Here is a 19,365-nt window from a genome sequence, read left to right on the forward strand (position 1 = left end):
GAAACTCCCTATGGACTACAAAAACACATTTCTTAAAAGTCTTACTGCTTTCCATTAAAGGAGTAACCAACTAAACAGAGCAAAACCAATTTTACTTACTTTTTCTGACATGAAAAATCATTATTTTTAGCTCTCTAGCGCATTCCCAGTTAATATTTGTGTAGTGTGCTTATCAGGTATGGGAAAAAATGTGTTGATTTGGCCAGCCAGAACTCCTGGGTAAATTAGATGCTTCAGGAGACTGCATGGTAGGTATGGTAGCAAAACTGGCTGCCAAGAAGTGAAACACATGGCTCAGGCCCCTTACTGTACTTCATCATAGTAGGATACTCACGATAGCCTTCCCTCTACCTAATGACTATAGAAATTGAGTGGGAAACTAAACAGCAATTATAAACCCCATTTCTTATATGGTGTTTAAAAAAATGGGATCTTCATCATGTTGAAAAATGGAATTTCTACATTCAAATTATGTAGGAAATGAAGACTCAAACCCAACATTAATTACATTCATTGTAGTCTCACTGTCCTTGGTTTAAAAATTGCTTAATATTGAATGCTGCATCTTTCCCACAGCATTAGCTTATAGTAGGCATGTACTAGCTTTCAGTAGTGTATTTTGCTCCTGATCTTTAGAATTCATCCTGAAATTTTGTCACATAAAAGTGAATATCTTCTCTGACACATTAATACTTGGTTTTGGTAGAACCTTCTGGATACAAGGTCCTACCTATACAAGGCAAGTTAGTCGTAACTGACAACGTTTTTCTCTTCTTGTTTTGTGAAGCACCAGTTGCTTTGCCATTTCTTTAATTGTTGTTTGAAATGCTATATTTTGTGCTTTTAACAGTTAAATCTTGGAGCTTTTTTCAAGCCTGTGTCATAATTCTTTACATATCTTTTTTCTGCCATTTCTTATAAACAGAAATGAAATATTGACGGTATCTTTAACTAGGCCATTGAATATCAGTGTACAACAGAAGAGTAGTATCTGTAGCCTTTATCTGCAAAAAAAAGTAATTATACACCACCTTTTTCATAGAATCATAGAATAATTTGGGTCAGAAGGGACCTTTAAAGATCCATCTAGTACATCCTTGCAGCCATGGGCCAGGACATCTTTCACAAGATCAAGTTGCTCAAAGCCCTGTCCAGCCTGACTTTGAACACTTAAAATGATAGGGTGTTCACAGCCTCTCTGGACAACGAGTTCCAGTGACTCACTGCAATCATCATAAATTGTTTCCATTTGTTGTGTCGCAGTGAAACTTCCCACTTGATTCAAGTGCTTAATTTTGTTATTTATTTTTTTGTGTGTAGTGCCTGCTCCCAGTCTTGCTGCTTCTCCAGCAGTTGTCAGTGGACATCCTAAACTTCCGACTCCAGTGTCCTCCACCAGCTCTTTGACAACAACAGTTCTTCCCACAGCTAACACGGCTACAGTTGTAGGCACTAACCAAGTGCCTGCTGGCAGCACTCAGTCGGTGTCTGTCTCATTGCAGTCTCTGCCCGTAATCCTGCATGTCCCTGTTGCAGTGTCATCCCAGCCTCAGCTTCTGCAAAGCCACACAGGGACTCTGGTCTCTAACCAGCAGCCAGGCAACGTTGAATTTATATCTGTACAAAACTCGTCTACGGTTGGTAGCCTTACCAAACCTATAGTGTCTTTGGCATCAACTAACACAACTAAACCAAATAACATCCCACATGTGCCCAGTCCTGGTATTCAGAGGACCTCTACAGCCAGTGCTGGGTCAATAGGCACAACGTTGGCAGTGCAGGCTGTTCCTACTGCACATCCTGTTGCTCAGACCACAAGGACTTCTTTGCCCACAGTGGGTACTCCAGGACTTTATAATGCGACCGCCAGTCGAGCGCCCCTGCAGATGAAGATTCCCATCACTGCATTTAATAGTCCAGCTCCTACTGAGCCACCCACCATTGCAGCACCCAAGACTGGTAAGTTATGCTTGAATGTTGACACTGGGGAAGGAAGATAGTGGTCAGAAGGAAACATAAAACTGCACTCTGTGGAAAATTGTGTGTTAACGTGTTTTACAGAGACGGTTCTTCTAGGTTGCATTTCTGTAGAAATTTTCAAGATCAAAATCGTGATAGATCTGTTTCAGACATTGTTGAAAATAATCTCCCCTTAGAGGGAGTCAGCAGTGTAGCTTTGTAAGCTTTGTTTTATTGGAATTTGATTTATATAATTCTTAGCATGAAGTCAGACACTCTTACCATTAAGAACTTGCTATTTATTTTTAATACAGCCTCTTAGAGTAATATTAACTGCCTTTGTGAGCAAAGACATACTGAAGGAAAGTATAACTTAATTTTCACAACACTTAAAAGTAAACAAGACAGGAGAGAAAAACAACTGAATATTAACCTAATTCCAAAGGAATACACTTACAGTATTTAAATGAAGTGTCTAAACATGATAAATGCTCATATAACAATATTTAGAGTAATTATTTTTAAATACTTTTTTTCAAGCTTTGGCCATGCCCTGATAGTTCTCTGCACTTTTGATTTTACATACCTCGAATTTTTTTTTTCTAAGAGGTCTTTAAGATTTGTGAGTGAGTTGCAGTTACAGCAAGTTCCTCTTTGGCACAATATAATGTTAGAAGGAGCTCAAGCAGGGCTTGGTACCAGAACAAGTTTCCTTTCATTTTCCTGTATCTAAGTTACCTATGCTAAAAATGTGCACCCTGGAGTTGGACATTTATATGTTTTATATTGATTCTTAGCTCTAAAGCAAGTAGAAGTGATTTAAGACAACATAAAAAGGACAGATGAGATACAGTGGCAAAAGGGAAGACCTTTGTGTCCAAAGAATGTCCCTCATTTTATGGCATTCCCATAGACTTACTTTATACCATAGTGGTTTTCTCACCAGAATTGAAGCACTGATTAGGGCCAGCACTGTTGCTGATAAGCTCTGGTTAAAATAAAAAGGCACGAGAACAGAATTTGGATTTATATATTTACATCAAATATTACAGTAACTTCTTAAATTGCTCGTTTAATGTTTGGCAGAGCTAATAAAGGTACTCAGTCGCCCTGTCTCAGTTATATATTTTGCAGTCTGTTTAACCATCCATTTTTCAGTCAGTTTTTTAAAATGGAAATATTTATTAATTTTGTTAATTTTCAGTTTAATATCTTATTAGTTTGCCTACAGAGGAAGAAGAGGCTGTAGTTATACTTTGTCCTCAGAGCAAGGAAGCTGCTCATAAAATGGTTTTAATACACTGTCAGACTTATAAGGAAGGGAACACATTAATCAAACTTGAATATACTTACAATTGAAAATTGGGGCTAATTGTAAAATATGTCACATACCGAATGCTTAGTATCAAACAAATTTGAATATTGCCCCCAAATTTGTCTAGTGGATATCAATAATTAGTAATGATTAGATGCTGTAAATGAACAATTTCTTGACCCCTCAGAAAACCAGACAAGCAGGCCACCAACAGATACTTCGGCAAACAAGCGACCTGCTGAGGGAACAACACAGGTAGGCTGTTGACTGTTTCTATATAAAATTCTAAAGTTACAATCCACAGGAGAAAAGTTCTTTACCTTTATTGCTTATAATGAAACACTTCTAGTTTCTTTTGTGCCATCCTTTCTAATTTCTCTCTGTTTTTTTCTTCTGGTTCACTGTGATTTGGAGCATGAGATTCTGATAATTTTGTCAGAAGTTTTTTGATGGGGTTTTTGTAGGTAGATGAGTTGGTAAACCAGGAGCAGACTATAAATTGTCTGATAAAACAGAGCTAACATATAAAGAAAAGCCTGCCCAATCTTTGTCTGAAAGGCTTGAACTTAAAGCTACAAATATTTTATAAATTATTGCAGTGCTCTCATTTCCACACTAATCCAGAAGTTAAAATTGGAATTCTAATGTTTGATTGCCGTATATCATGGGAGGAAAAAAAAAAAGAAAACAAACATTCTTCAGGAATAGCTGCGTAATAATAAAGGATAACTTGCAGTGCTTCTGGATTCCTTGTCTAAGATTTGTTGAACTTACTTTGAAAGTTAATGTTTGAAATTAAGTCATTTAAAATTCTTCATAAATAATTTTCTTTCTGTTTATACATATTTCACAAAGCACCTCATACTTAACTATTGCTGTTAACCCGAAGTAATTTTATTAAGGGGAATAAAATTAATGTATTCCAGCCAACATTTCCAAATTCATTAGTGTCTCAAGGTACAGTTAATCTAAATTGTATTTCAAAGCAAGAAGAAAATATACTGGACAATATTCTGGTTTTCACCTGTTGGAAGTAGTCTGGCAAAGGTAGCCAGTATTTTAGAGTATAAACTGTGCCTCACTCTTTCTAGTAAGGCATTTCATAAAGAAAGGTTGTTTGGAACTTCATTTTTCAAAATGCCTGTGGATTATAGCTATTGAAACCCTTGTCAGTAATTGATATGTAGGAAATCCAGTACCATAATGGATGACAGTAGTACAGTTCTAAGATTTAATTTTCAGTATAAGATGCATAATTTGGAATTTTTCTTCTTCTAAGCCTGAAACCTGGAAAAAAAATGGGAAAAACAGATTGTGTATGATGGTGGTATTTAGCAGCGGAAGGGGAGCTAGGAGGAGGGAAATAAAAGACATAGGATGTTTTCTGGTTTTCAGTCTTCTGTTGTGTAGTGTATGTTCTAGGTTTGCTTTCTGTGAAATCAGTTAAAGCATGTGTAATGCCATGGTTAAAACAGAAGGACCTGATGCATTTTAATTGGCTAGTGAGGCATGGAATTGACATGCCATTCATTGGACAAATCCAGTTAATGCCACCTGCTTTTTGTTATGTAAAATCCAAAGTATTATGTATTACTCCACACTTCGCAGCTGTCAGATCAAAGAGTAGTTCACTGTGTGCCGTATACCTGTGGCATATTTGATGGTACAACTTTGATCAATTGTTTCGAAAAGCAGTTGAAACAGGAAGAGACTTCATCAGAAAATAAAGAAGCAGTAGAAGCAGCACAGACGAATTTTAACTTCCCTGAGGATGTCCTCTTTGGCTTGGAGGAAGAGGAAGAGGATGCTAAGAGCATCAAAAACACGCACAAGCAGACTGGCTGGGCAGCTAACCTGTTAAAACAGTGGCTGGCCAAAAATGGCAAGGATCCTAGCTTTGAATTGGTCCCAGTAAGTGAACTCAATGATATCTTAAGAGAGTTTTATTACACAATAAGAAATCACGATGGAAATACCTACAGTGTGGCAAGCTACAAGTCAATGCGTGCTGGCTTAAACCGGCATCTCAAAATGCCACCTTACAACCGTCAGATTTGCTTAATGAAGGACAAAGAGTTTGCTAGTGCAAACATGGTGTTTGTGAGCGTGCTGAAGATGCTGCGCATGCAGGGCAAGGATGAGACTCACCACCATCCTCCCATAGCTGCCGAGGACTTGCGTAAGATAAAGCAATCTGGTGTGCTGGGTTTGCACAGCCCGCTGGCACTCGTCAACAAGGTGTGGTTCGATTTGCAGTTGCATTTTGCCAAGCGAGGGAGGGAAATTCTGAGAGATCTGGCTCCAGATGCGTTTGTTGTTGAGAAGGACAAGAATGGGCGTCGATACGCTATGTTTAGGTATCCTGGCAAAGGCAAAAATGGAGAAGATCCTCATAAAATGGGTAAAATGTATGATATGCCTGGGGACCCAAACTGTCCTGTTTTTTCCTTGGAACTTTATTTGTCCAAGTTGCCTCCAGAGCCCCCTGCCTTTTACCTGCACCCTCTAAAGCTAACATCAGAGCAAATGCAAGAACAGCCTGTCTGGTACAAAAGAGAACCGATGGGTGTGAACTACCTGGGTACCATGATGCCCAGGATAAGTGTGGCAGCCAGGCTCTCTCAGCGGTACACCAATCATTCTCTCCGAACTACCACCATCCAGCTACTGTGTGAAGCAGGACTGGGGCCTAGAGAAATAATGGCAGTGACAGGCCATCGCTCCGAGTCTGCTATTAGACATTACTGGGGATCTGCAGAGGTTCGCTACAGGGCCTGGTCAGATATAATGGAAAATAATGCCCCCAGTTATCTATATAGGAAGATCCCAAGTGAAGGGATAAAAAAATCAGCATCTAGTGCATCCACCTCTTCTGTAAAACACGTTGTTCTAGAACAAAACAAAATTTTATTCCCTACAAAGTCTGTGGTGTCACCTGGCACTAACTCTGTGGCTTTAGTCCCTGAGGGACACCCAGCTCTGAATTGCAAAAGCCCTGTCCTGATGAACCACAGTTCTTCCAAGGTGTTTCTTCCCAAGAGCATGACCAGTGGGAACCTAACTGCCGGTCCCCTTCAAGGCTGTTGTAACAAACCTGTCTTTATAAAGCGTGTGATAAAACAAGAACCAATGACTTGATGCTTCTGTAATAGAACTGATTTCAAATGAATTGCTAAAATGGAAAAAATTGTTGGATTTGTTTTTTCACTTGGTCTTCTGAGGAAATTTCTTATGGTCTAGTTCAGCAAGAAGTATCCTGTTCGCACTCAAGATGTGAGCTATGGAGCAGAAACTTAAACAGAGCAGGGCTTGGAGTTTGTATGACCTTTTGTGGCAGCTAGGACTCTAAGTGGCTGAGCAGAGCTATTTAAAAAACATTAAAGGGAGATACTGATTTCCACTTAGCTGAAGATATGTTTTCTTCACTAAGAGTGTGGCTTTTATATTTTGTGAAGAGTGTTATTTATCTACCATTTTGTGCCTGCTGGCACTAATGTAGCATCTTACAAATCAAATACTTGATTACTTAAGAGCACCAGGAAAGTAGAAGCTGAATGAAATAGACACAGACACACTACAAATATGTACATACACATGAAAACACCTGGAATTGCTTAACTACTCTCACCCTCTGTTCAAATTGTTGTCAGACCTACCAGAGGATTGTGCCTTTATTTTCTTTTTTTTTTTAAAGCATTCTTCTAAATTGATTTTCTCTGTGGGCTGCAGATTTGCACTGCAGGTCTTTCCTTTTCCTATTTAATATTTTTGGCTTAAGATTCCAGTCATTCTGTTCTCCAAAGGCACTATTGATATGCGTGGTATTAAAACTGGGATCTCTTCAGTTGTGCATGAAATGGGGAAAACATTCTGAAAAGAGCTGAAAACAATTTCTTGCCTAAATTCCAGGTAATTAGAGTTTAAGTGTTGTCTCCATGGCAGAGTGTTTAAGTGTTGTCTCCATGCTTAACCTGTGAGAGGTTTTTTTTGTATTTTCTCTCACCAGCCTCTTCATTGTATTTTGCATAATCTTTGCATAGTCTTTGTCAGTATAATATAATTCACAAGAAATACATCCTGTTCTTCCCTACTGAACCCTGTACAAATATTATTTTGGTTTTAACTTCTTCAGATTAGTAAACTGATCCTGTCATTATATTTTTCATAGATTTTTACAGGTTAGAAATTCTCAGTATAGTAGATGTGAATAATAATTTTCATCATAGATTCTGCCAAGATATTTTCCTGTAAATAAAAACAGAAAATTGGTTATAGAATCACAAATTATGGTAGGTCCACTTTGGAAGAAGAAACAGTGTAGCATTTAAATCTGTTTTCCATTATATTAACTGAATGAAATAGGAATTGCTTTGTCCTTTTCAAATGTGTGTATACACATGCACTGCACACACATGGTTTATCACACTAAGGACTTCACTTGAAGTGTTGCTGTTGCTGAGCAATGGACAAAGTATAGAAGAATCCCAGCTGAAATTACAAATTGACCATGATAATTCTGTGGAGAACTAAATCTCTGAATTCTGTGGAAAACTTTCTTGCTGGCATAGGCCTTCAGATATTGAACGAGATTTATCACTCTGTTGTAGTGTGTAGTTTGTATAGACACTGCTGTAGTTTGTACAGAGGACTTGATGCCTGAATTTTGGAGTTTTTATCTTTGCTGATAATATTTGCCTTTGTTGCCTTGTGTTATTCATACTTAACTGCATCAGTTTTCCAAAGTGTAAGACCAGCACTGTGCTCTATTTTCTGATGGATGATGTTAAAGATTAAAAGGTTTTAGAAGTTCTGTAGTGATCTTATACTCATCTATGATTGAGGTAGTTGATAAGATACTCATTGTAGTAATAATTGTAATTGTTAATATAAAAATTATTTCTGATCAGTCCTACTTCTTTAGTTGGAACATTAATTTTGATACCAATGACTAGAGGAAGGAAAGCATGGATCATTTTGTCAAGGCTAAAATAAATCAGAGATGGCAGAGAAAGTGATCCTTTCTAATGGCTAGAAGAAAAAGTAAAGAAATCCCAGGGCAAACAGTTCTCAAAACATAGGTGAATGGTGCAGTAACATATTCTAGGATATTTTAGGGTGACACAGATTTCCAAATTTTAGGGATTCATAGAATTCATAACTCATTCAGACTGGCAAATTAAATTTCTCGTTTGAAGAAATTTATCTAAACTTTCACCAGGATGGGTATGCATTACTATTCCCCCACAAAAAGTGTTCCTGTCTTTGCCTCAGGCAGTTGCCTCTTCCAGCATACTGGCATTGAACATTTATCCTCCAGAAAAACAAAAAGTATGTTGCCAGGAGATGTTTCTTTTTTGTTCCCTCTTGCTGCATACTGTGGTCATACTGACCACATGCCCTGCTCTGGTTCTGACTGCATCTGGGTGACTTAGTGCAACAGCAAATTTCTGATGGCTTTGTTCTCCAACACAAAACTAGTTGGTGATTAAAACAGAAAAAGGGACTCTCTTGGCCAATCTTGGCATGTCTCTCATTCTTTTTGATTATCATTTGACTTCTAACTTGACTTCCATTCTTGGTTTATAATTGGGTATTTTTGGATGCTCATTTGTTAAATTCTAATTCCATTGGCACCAACTATACAGCATCCTCTTACTACCTTCAATTTGAACCTGATACTTCAAAGCAACTGACTGCAATATTACTAGCTTCCGGTTTTTTGCATGGGAGATTTTTTTTTTTTTTAAATGAGAATGTATTCCTGGTTTGGGATGGAAGTATTATTGCTTCACAAGACCTGGGGTCATTGTTTACTAAGCTTTCTGTTAAAAATGGAATTAAATCTAAGTAGCAGAACATCGTTCTAATCTTCCAGAGCTGAAAAAATCTTTCTCCTGTTTCCCTTTCCACCTAAAGTGTTAAATGAATCTTTCCTACATGTATTTTATTTCTAGAAAAACTGAAGTAAACAGAATGCATATTTTGCTGCTTTTGTGAAGTCAGTTTTGGCTGTGAGTACAATAATATGGGGAGCAGGGGGTCAAGTTTCAAGTCAGTGCTGTTCGTGGCAGTACAGATTATGCTGTGTGAACATAATGAATTCTATCAAAATGGACATGAACTGTACTGCTCAGTTGCAGTATCAGCAGAGAACCTCAAACAGCAGGATAACAGAGTTTCTTGGGTTTTTTCCCATTGTTTTGCTGCTGTACGTGAACCTGGTTGGTGAACCAACAGGTTTGTTTTTCTAAACTTAGATTTAGACTTTGGCTGCACCTTTAATGCAAAATTGTCAATGATCATTTAAAATTCCCTTTAAAAATCTGAATTAACAAAAAAAATCTCCAAATCTGAATTTAACAAAAATCTGAGTATAACAAATATTCTTTGAAAGAAATTATCTATGATTCTTGAATTTTCTAATTAGGTCTTCACCTAAAATAAGACAGTTTCATTTCAGTTGGAAAAACCCCCAAAAAAACAAAACCAACCAACCAACTAAAAATCCCCCACCAAAAAAACAAAGCCAAAACAAAAGAAAAACAACACAAATGAAAAACCAGCACTTAGTCCAAGTCAACTAAATAAATTTTTTAAATACCGGCTGCTATGTTATTGATTAAATTAAATTTCCTTTGATGGAGATGACCCTGAAGACAGTGGAAAATGACTGGTTCCTTATATAATACTTCCACAAATTTAGTTTTGCATCTCATTTTCATAATTCACCTTTCGTACTAGTGTTGTGGATCTAGAGCTTGTTTTCTCTATGTTTTCCTGTTAAGTTTGGAGATCTCAGCTGTTACTTTAAGGGGTACTCCAATTACTTCTTGTTTTTATGAATTTGGTATGATGTCTTAAAGTATGTTACATTTTCTTTGCTGTATGCACCTTATCTGTACCATGTGAAGGGCTCCACTGTGCACAGTGTCAAATACCTGAAGGCATTGGTAGGATGCTTTGAAATTGAATTTGTTCTTGGTTTTGTTGTGGTTTTAGTCTAGTCCCTCTGGTTATCCTGAACTGAACAGCTTCTCAGCAGTTGCTCTTTAGGTCAGTATAGTCAAAGTTTTCAGTAAGGAGCTTGGAGGTACAATTTTGCTTTATGACTATTTCTTCTTTTTCAGCCTTTCTACTTCTTGCTCCACAAGGAGTGGCTGCAGGAATGTGGAAGGGGGCATCTTACTATGCTTGTGTTAGTCTTTCATCTTCAGCTTTTGTCTGTGTACACAGAAATTTAAGGGTTATTATTTGGTCCCAGTCATTTTGCCAATGGTGGGTCCAGCGACTCGGGTCCTTGAATTGCATTTCTGAAGACATGACAAGCACTTTTAGTGTATTGGGATAAATATTATTGTTACAGAGGCAAAGGAATTATATAGCAAATCTTTAGAATGGTTTTAAAGTATTTTAGTACAAATCCCAGTTATAGATACAGGATTTATATATATAGATTATATAAAAATATAGCTGTGATATACTGAGAGAATCTATGAAAGGAGTTTTATTACACTGTAACATAACGTAACACTGAACAAATCTGAACAGGGTTTGATGTGTTAAAAATGTCTGGCATAAGTGAATCTTTAAGAATGTTTGCATTATATTTATTTAAACACCTGGTCAGATGAATAGTCTTTTTTCCTGTTCCCTTCTTTGTGTGCACCTTATCCTCTTAAGGAGCAAATCTTCTTTTCAGTCTAAATTTCATCTGTGCATTTCACTTTACAGCTATTATTAATTTATTAAATAAAAGTCCACCAGTGTCCTATCCATTTCCTATTGTTTCTGACAAACCTTGATTTGTTTGGTTGAACTAGAGTTTAATTTAAGCTATTTTGCTGACTATTGAAAATTCATCTGGTAAAACATTAATAAAGTACATTTATAACTCCTATCTTTACTCTGCAATGTGTAACAAACTTTGTGAGTGTCTCTTGGGAAATAATGTGAGCAAAGTGGATATGTCAGCTTACAGTTTATAAGCAGCTATTAATTCTATATTGTTGAAGCATTATTGATGAATACGTTTCCTTGCATTTCATGGTTATGTCTCTGAAAATAAACATATATAGTTATATATGTAAAATGGGCTACTTGACTTTTGTCTCTGACCCTGGGGTTATGTTTGTGCTGTTTAAAATGCAACTAGTTCTCATCTGTTAGGTGGAACCTTTGCCTGAGACTCATTACAGAACTAAATTATAAAGTTGCGAGCGGGACACCATGTAGCTAAATTGGATGGCTGTTTTAATGAACACAATTAAAACGAGACTTTTAATTGATTTGTCTTTCCCTGGGACTGTATCTGTGTTATCTAAACCACCCCCAGCTACTAAGAGCCACTTTTAATGGGTAAATATACTTGTGTATTATAAACTCAGGTTTGTCATTTGGGGCCAAAAAATTTGGGAGCGATATTAAAACAATCTAACCGATCATGTCATTACTCCAGGCATGGACAATAGCTTTTAAAAGCTGCAGTAAACTAATCTGAAAAGTATAATAAATATATTTACTGTTCAATAAGAGGGTCTTCCACCATCCAAGATGGCCATCCCACATGGTACTTTTGGGAAACTCAGTGAGTCTTGGGGAAATAAGGTAGATGTTTCACTTTCATCAAAAAAGTGTGTGTGCATGAATGTATGTTTGAGTTTATTATATACCCATTTAACTGTTTGATAAAAAGAGAATCACATCTGTAAAAGAAATACTTCTAGCACTGTATCAAGTGTTTCTTTGTAACTTCTAATTGGGGCTGTGATTGCTAGCATCTAAAACCAGTTATTTTGGCAACCAGTCTCTTATTTATTTGTATTGTTGTTAATAGGGGTAGCCAAGCCAACATCTGCTCTTTGCACCACAGAAATGAGAGGGTGTATAGTACTTTGAGGTTACTATGACTGGTTGTTCATTTTTTCCATGCTTGCATTGTTCTTGTTCTGTAGGAAGTGTTGCACAATGCCGGTTAAGGGTGAGGGGAATGTAGCAATCTTGTGAATGCAACACATAAAATGTCTGTTAAAAGTGTTTTTGAGTATTATACAAATACGCAACCGCACACTATCAAAACATGTATTGTAGCACTGTGACATTTTGTTTGTGTAAACTGTGATCTTGGTGAACTGCTTCCTTTAGTGCATTATGATTTTCCTTTTTATGTTGGTAAGAGATGGCAAATGTGTTTGGTACCTGGTTGAGTAGATTTTCATGGCATTTTTGCAAGGCTGGAATAATTACTTCAATTTTGTGGGAGTTACTGCATTGGAAAAAATAACAGTTGAGAAGTGATAAATCTGACACTGAAGCAGTCAGTGACTGAAATATGCTCAAAAATGTGAAAGAAAGTAATTTTCACAACTGCTTAAACTGTGCTTGAAATATGTAATTTTGTATATGGATGACTAAAAATGAAATATTGACCTTATCATTATGCATACAAACACAGCGTGGCCACTCTCTCTACACACACCCTGTTCCCAAACCATTTTTTTAACATCACTCCCCATAATTTAAGATTGATTTTGCTATTATATAACGCCTTGGTGCGTCATGTATTGTTGTGGTGGTGTGATGCTTCATGAGTTGTCTGGTTTACAGCCTCCAGATTTTTTCTAGTTTGTTATAGTAGAAAGTATTAATAATAAAATTGTCTGCACCGTGTCAGTGTGCAACACCTAATCTTCAGAATTTTGGTCTTTACTACCCTGGAATTACTTTTTTATTTTACAATTTATTTTTTTGTTTTTGCAGGTTTTTTCCCCTTAAATTTTCACTTTTACATATTGAAATGTTCCTTTATGAAAAGCAGGTGGCATTACAATCAATAACCTTGTTATCTCTTCGTGATGAACTGAACTATGGCGTTATATAATACCAAAACTTTTTTAAATCATATCTATCGTGTGACTAGAGAAGTGCAAATTAAGAACTTTCTTCAAAATACCTACTTGTAGCTTTTGGTTTTTTCATTTGGTACAATACATGTGCATGTTGTTGAGCTGTTCAGTTTGAGCTTTAGAAGTTTCTTTCCCAGCTTTCTACAATAGTTTGCCATTGGTGGATATGTGCTGTGGTGTTCTAACTTATTCTTTCTGTGTTAAATTTCACAGTTGCAGTTGTGGTGGGAGTTAACTTCTTTTCTCAATATCATGTCTACCATATGTGCTTTTGCACCTCAGTTGTGTCCTTTCTTACTTTTGTTTTTGTTGTGGTACAGCTTTTTTCACAGACACCCATCCCCTCCATTTCTTCTTCTTCTTTCTTTTCAAAATTCCAAATGGTGAATCAACCTCATTTGCAGCAGTAATGATCTGAAGAAGTTGCTGGATTGCAAAGCTAAGGTGATATTCTTTCTCCCTCTCCAGTGTGTTTTAAAACATTGTCAAATGGTCTCTGCAAGTGGAAAAATGCGTGAAATGGTAGTAGCCTGTCTCAATGTCCCTACTTTTCTAGGCAGATGAGGAAACTGCTTCAGAATCCCTTGAACACCAGAGACAACCTTTCATTTTATTGCAAGGCTGATGCCCGATTCCCCTTATTTTTAATTATACTATTTCCTAGCGTGTAGATTAATTATTTGAGATTGCAGTCAATGACATATGGGATATAATGACAGTCTTCCAAAAGAAGGAAAAAAGTTATTCATTACAAAACATTAACACTGGTTTTATTGCAAATCTTAGTTGTGGCTTCAGGTTCAGATGACACCGTATTTAGGCATTTTTGACAAGTTCCATGAATTTTATTACCTCTAAGAGCCCCTTTTCTGTTATACTTATTGTATGAATTTCTAAAATTACTATATGACACTGGTTTTAGAAAGTCGATGTACGATTCTTTTCTTTCTCAAATCAAACTGCCTATTGCTGCTTTTTCCTAGCAATTATCCCCATAAGTATATCTTATTTGTCAGACCATCTGTTTCTCAGTACTTCCTTCAGTTCTTGAAAAGACTTTAGTGGTGGAGATTGGAAGAAAGCAGCGATTATGTTGCCTAGGCATATACAGTAGAAAATGCATGAAATTGTGAGCTTAGGTAATTTTTACTGATTCTTTGTAGAAAACCCTGAATTGAAGTGTAATTACTGAAATATAAATAGAGATTTTACATCATTAATTAAATCAAAGTCTGTTTCTAGTAGTTTTCATGGTAAAGAAAATCTGAAAATGTTACTTTTAAGGAAAAGCTTTGCAGTTAGCACACCTAGAAATACCAATTTCTAATATTGAGGAAAAAAATGCACTGATTTGAATAGTTGCATTCATTTTATGCATACTTTTCATTGTTTTAACTTCCATATGCACAATAAAGCAGTTTCCATGTAACTGATGAACAGGCATTTAGAAGAGGCTATGACATCTCTTTCAGGACTTGGCAGGTTTCACTCAGGTATATGAAAGGGATGAGTATTTACTCTTTCAGTTTTGCCCTTTCTTCTGGGGTCTTTCAGTTGCTGCTTTCAGAAGTTCTGTGCTTGCCATTAAAATACTTTTCCTTCACACTTGCCAAGTGAGATGCCTGCCTGGGGCATTTGACACACAAACAGATCATTTCGTGTTGGTAATTGCAGTAGGTGTGAACGTGACTTTGCAGACTAAAGCAGCTGGGGCAGAGAGGCCTCAATTTGACAAGATTTTCTTTAAAAAACACACTTTTCAAAATAGATCAAGATTGTGATTCTCCTTGATGTGCTGTTTCAGGAAAAATGCACAACACTGAGAATAGTGAAGTAACTTTGCAGTCCACTTACCCCATCCTTCCATATTTGTGCTGGTGCATGCTCAGTTGCTGCACGGCTTGTTATTTTCTTTTCCCTTGCTACCTTTTTTCTTCCTCCTGCTTCTGGTTTTCACCTTCATTTCTGCTCTTAGTTGTACCTTGCAGTCCTCTCCCCCCATTTCACCTTGTGTTTTGCCTTTCACCTCTAAGTTGCATGTGTTTTCTTGGGCTGGATGAATGTTAGACTTCAGTATGAAATGTTCAGTTTCAGGAGATGTTGCTTTTATGCAAAGTTATCTTAATTGCAAATTGAAATTCACCTACCAGTTGAAGACTAGTGATGTGGCTATATTAAAACTGGGAAGTCAGGAAAATATGAAATCTTGTATTTTTCTCACATTCTTCTGACAGCTTTTTTCACATATGTATTTAAAACTCTGGCATTTCAGAGTGGAACTTGTTAGGGTTGAATTTTTAATTCACTTATTTCATTGTTTTGTGTTAAGATTGTTGCACTGCTGACTGCCCTATGACAGGAGAGAGATGTTTAGACTAAGGCAACTCAGATACAGTTGAGGTTAACTGGATGGTTCAGTCCATGATGTTGCTGCTTCCAGGCTGTACAAACTTTGCTCACTCGCTGTGGATAAAACTGGTCCAAAATGGCAATGTGAATGAATGTATTTTGGAGGATCTCGACTTCTTTGGAGTTTAAAGGCACATATATTAAGATACATCAGCTGTAAAAGGATGGAAAAGGGGGTTTGGTAGTTTACATTTCTTTTAAATCTCAGTGTAAACTTTTTTTTGCTAGATTACTATAAATTGCCCAGATGCTGTTGTAAACAATCAGATCTAAGTGCAACTTCTATTTGGTCTGGAGACTGGTGTGCTGGTTCTGACAAATGAGGAAAGGTTGGCTTGGGAGGGTTGTGATTTTGTTCGCTTTGGTTGGGTTTGTTTGGTTTTGTGTTTGTTATTTGTAACTGTGGTGTTTTAAATATATACAGATCACTTTCTATTGCTGTGGTTGTTTTTTTCTGTTTCAGCTTGTGTTCTAAGGTGTGTGAATCCTTTGTTACTAAGACTTGCTAGGCAATATATAGACTAAACCATCAGGCATATGTTTGGGGTTCTCGTTAATGGTTTTAATTATTTCACCAATGTGGCTGCACTGATAAAAAGGTGTTAAGATGGCATCAGCTTGTTCTTGTGCAGAGATCAGCTGAAGCAGTTTCATGTTGTTGGCTTCCTGTGTTTGAGATACCTAAAAAGTGATAGCAGACCAGAAAGCTCTGCTTTTTGACTGTTCCAGTTTCTACCCAAATTCTTGCTGGAATTTAATATTAGGAGCTGAAAGACTTGTTCTCTTGTTTCAGTTTTTAATACAAATGGAAGTGTTGTTCATATATGACTGAAAGTCCAATGCCAGGCTCCCCTTTGGCTTCATCAGGGCTGCGAGCATTCTGAGGTTGGGTCCTCATTTTGCTCAGAGCAGCACATATGAATCTGCATTTCTAATGGGTAACATGGCAGTTTGCTCCAAAGAATCTCTGTTTTAAGGAAGAAAGAGCAGTTGTTTCTCTGTAGCCTTGACTCAAACAGAATTTTGTTGTAAACTGGAGTTTTCACAAGTCCTTGTACTACAAAAATTTCACTGAGAGAATTTCTGGGTAAAATATCATGATAGTAAAAAAGAGGTGCGTGTATTTTCTTGTTTGGTTGGCTGCAGGGTTTAACACCTGATTCCCAGCTCTTCCTGAATTTCCTTTTCATCTCTACAAGTATCTGAAAACGGTGTGTGCCAACACCACAGGATATAGAAAGGGATACTTCCCCTCCTTTTGAGTTTAGGTGGATGCTGCAAATAGTCAAAATCCTGACCTTTATGATAGGCATAATGAGCAGTCTGTTTTGTGTGGGGATGTCCTGCCTGCACCATGTTCCGCTGGGCAAGAAACACAATGTTCAGCTTTTTCATTTTTTTCAAGTTTCCTTAAGATTTTCTTGTACCCCTAAATGTCATTTGAGGGAAATGCATGTTTGGTGAAGTAGGGGAATCTAGATGGGGAGGCTGGGGAGAGACAGGACTTGATGGTGTGCTGTGTGTTGAGTACAGCATCTGCTTGGAGTAGCTGGAATGTGTGCCCTGGATATTTCTTACTCAAATTTGGTATTGTATTTTATTAGGAGAATTTCATCAGTGCCAGCATCAGAACCTAAGGCAAAAAGAAATCAGGTTATAATAACACATAATGAAGAGAACTATCATGTCAGGCACTCCAAATTCAGTGACTGATAATTCAGACAGCTTCTGCTTGACTTTCAGAGTTCCTTAAAGGCTTCAGTTTACCTAAATGAAAGGTCATAGAGCAGATAATCTCAATGCTTAGGCTTTGTGCATCTGTCCCCATCTGACTGCACAGAAAGATCTCTAATATTCCTAGGGTGTAAAATGTTGGCATTTGTACAGACCATGTGGGTCTGATAACTCCTATGCTTTTTTCCGTGTTAATTGCTCAGAGATTTTTGATAATTGTGGTGCTTTTGTAACTCTGTCTGCCCTAAGGAACCTTGTTGACTCTAATCCATAAATCAGTAGCAGTTCAGTCCAACAATAAGTGATAATGTCTTCCACAAAACAGCACAACAAAGAAAAGAAACCACAACTAATTTTCATAGCAAGTTTAAGGAGCTAGATATTGATATAATTGCATTTTTTTCTAGAAAGTATATTTAAAAACACGGAGATATATAAGGCCTCCCCCACAGTTTTTCATCACCTAAGGGAAAATGTTGATGGTCCCCTCAGTCTGACCAGCCAAGGCACAGCAGTTGATCCAGAAGATAAATCTTGTTTGGTGGTCTCCTAGGGCTTTTTGCTAAAATATTTAACTTTTGCAATAGCTTAAAAAAATCCCTTTATCTAAAGGGATGGTCAAAAATAGATTTGTATGTAGAATAATAGAATGCTAAAATTCTAGCATGCTAATGGGTTATAATGGGTGAGAATACAGTAATGAAATTACTGGATACGACCGGAGTTTTCTGATGGCTTTTGATACGTTTTGTAAGCATAAAAGTTCCAGTGTAGCTTTCCCTTTTTCTTAACATGAAGTCAGTGCCTTTGTAAGCACACAGGCCAAGCTGTCTCAAGATAAGTAATACATTGTCCTGAAGACTGCTCTGTCAGAAAGTTACACCACTACAGAGGAGAGCACAGATTACACCTGGATTACAGTGTTAGGAATCATAGTTGAAATATACTTTATAACAGCAAATTGTTATGTATTAACCTGCAAAACAGTAATATGCTACTATTCATCAGGGCTTTTTAATCCTTACAAAGCTGAAAATACTTTAATATTTATTACTGCAATACGGTCATTTGGTTATTGCCTGTTTTTCACGTCCTGGGATTTTTGTCTGAAATTACCTTCTCTTGCTCATTTCATCAGTTCCTTTCTAATAAGTATCAGTTCTGAGACCTCTCCTTCTGAATGTTCAATTTGTGTCCCTTTTCCACCTGTGTTCCCTGGATTTGCTTTTGCAAAACAAAGGAGTTTTGTCTTTCAGAGCGGGAAGGTCACAGGAAATGAATCAGGAGGTGTCATTGATCTTACTCTGGATGAAGAGGATGATGGCTGTTCTCAAGGTAGGTGAAAAATACTTTGCTAGCTGCAGGGATAATTGAGCTGCAAGTGTTATTTCATCCAGTGAATGACAGAAAGGAACAAACTTCTGTTTCTGCCTAGGGTATTTTTTCCCTTGGTGTTTCAGTTAAATAGGACTGTTAAAAAAAATTGTTAGGTGTTAAATAAAAAGAATTTTGCTTAATTTTGTTAATTAAGTCTTTAGGATTTTTACCTTTCCCTTAATTTAAGCATTATTGGTGTCTAGGCTTAAATACCTCAGGCTTGGGGAGTAATTTGAGACATTTGAGCTCTTGATGGTATTTTAGAAAGCTCTTCTAGATATATTTCTTTTTTCTGTTTACTGATTATAATTAAAGACCTTTAAATTCTACAGTTGATATTTAGGCATTAGAGTATTACGGCTTCTAATCTTTTGTTTAGTTAAAACACTTTGTATGCAAGAATTTAAAGACCAAATGCAAACTGTTTGCTTTAGGACAGTATGCCAAGAGCAGAATAAATATAGTCGTGCTCTTATATGCTTTGGCAGTTTGGATGCACTTCATCTTTTAAAAGAAGACATTTCTTTTTATATAAGTCTTGTGTAAATGTAGGCCAGTCTAATTATAGTTAGCACTGGATTAGTGAAGAATGATAGTACTTCAGAGAAGTAGTAAGAGTCTCTACTTAAGACCATGTATTGTGTTGTCAGTTTCATTGGAAAAAAGTAA

General features: G+C 36.9%; 1 protein-coding gene across 16 annotated transcripts in view; it reads left to right on the forward strand.

The window, feature by feature from the left end:
• Positions 1 to 19,365, forward strand: part of ATF7IP (activating transcription factor 7 interacting protein) — a 71,803-nt gene that overhangs the window by 41,352 nt on the left and 11,086 nt on the right. For 12 of the 16 annotated variants that reach the window (XM_085047992.1, XM_085048010.1, XM_085047980.1 and 9 more), the window contains 3 exons: positions 1,321 to 1,959; positions 3,462 to 3,529; positions 4,967 to 16,018. In XM_085047992.1, the coding sequence (XP_084904118.1) occupies positions 1,321 to 1,959; positions 3,462 to 3,529; positions 4,967 to 6,412 (2,153 nt within the window). In that variant the 3' untranslated portion in view covers positions 6,413 to 16,018. Of the gene's footprint in view, positions 1 to 1,320; positions 1,960 to 3,461; positions 3,530 to 4,966; positions 16,019 to 18,575; positions 18,655 to 19,365 lie in introns of those variants that run through there. The other 4 variants (XM_085048021.1, XM_085048022.1, XM_085048023.1 and 1 more) reach the window with 3 other exon arrangements.

The sequence above is a fragment of the Lichenostomus cassidix genome, chromosome 1Aa, assembly GCF_008360975.1.
Source record: "Lichenostomus cassidix isolate B80296 chromosome 1Aa, HeHo_3.0, whole genome shotgun sequence".
Taxonomy (NCBI): domain Eukaryota; kingdom Metazoa; phylum Chordata; class Aves; order Passeriformes; family Meliphagidae; genus Lichenostomus; species Lichenostomus cassidix.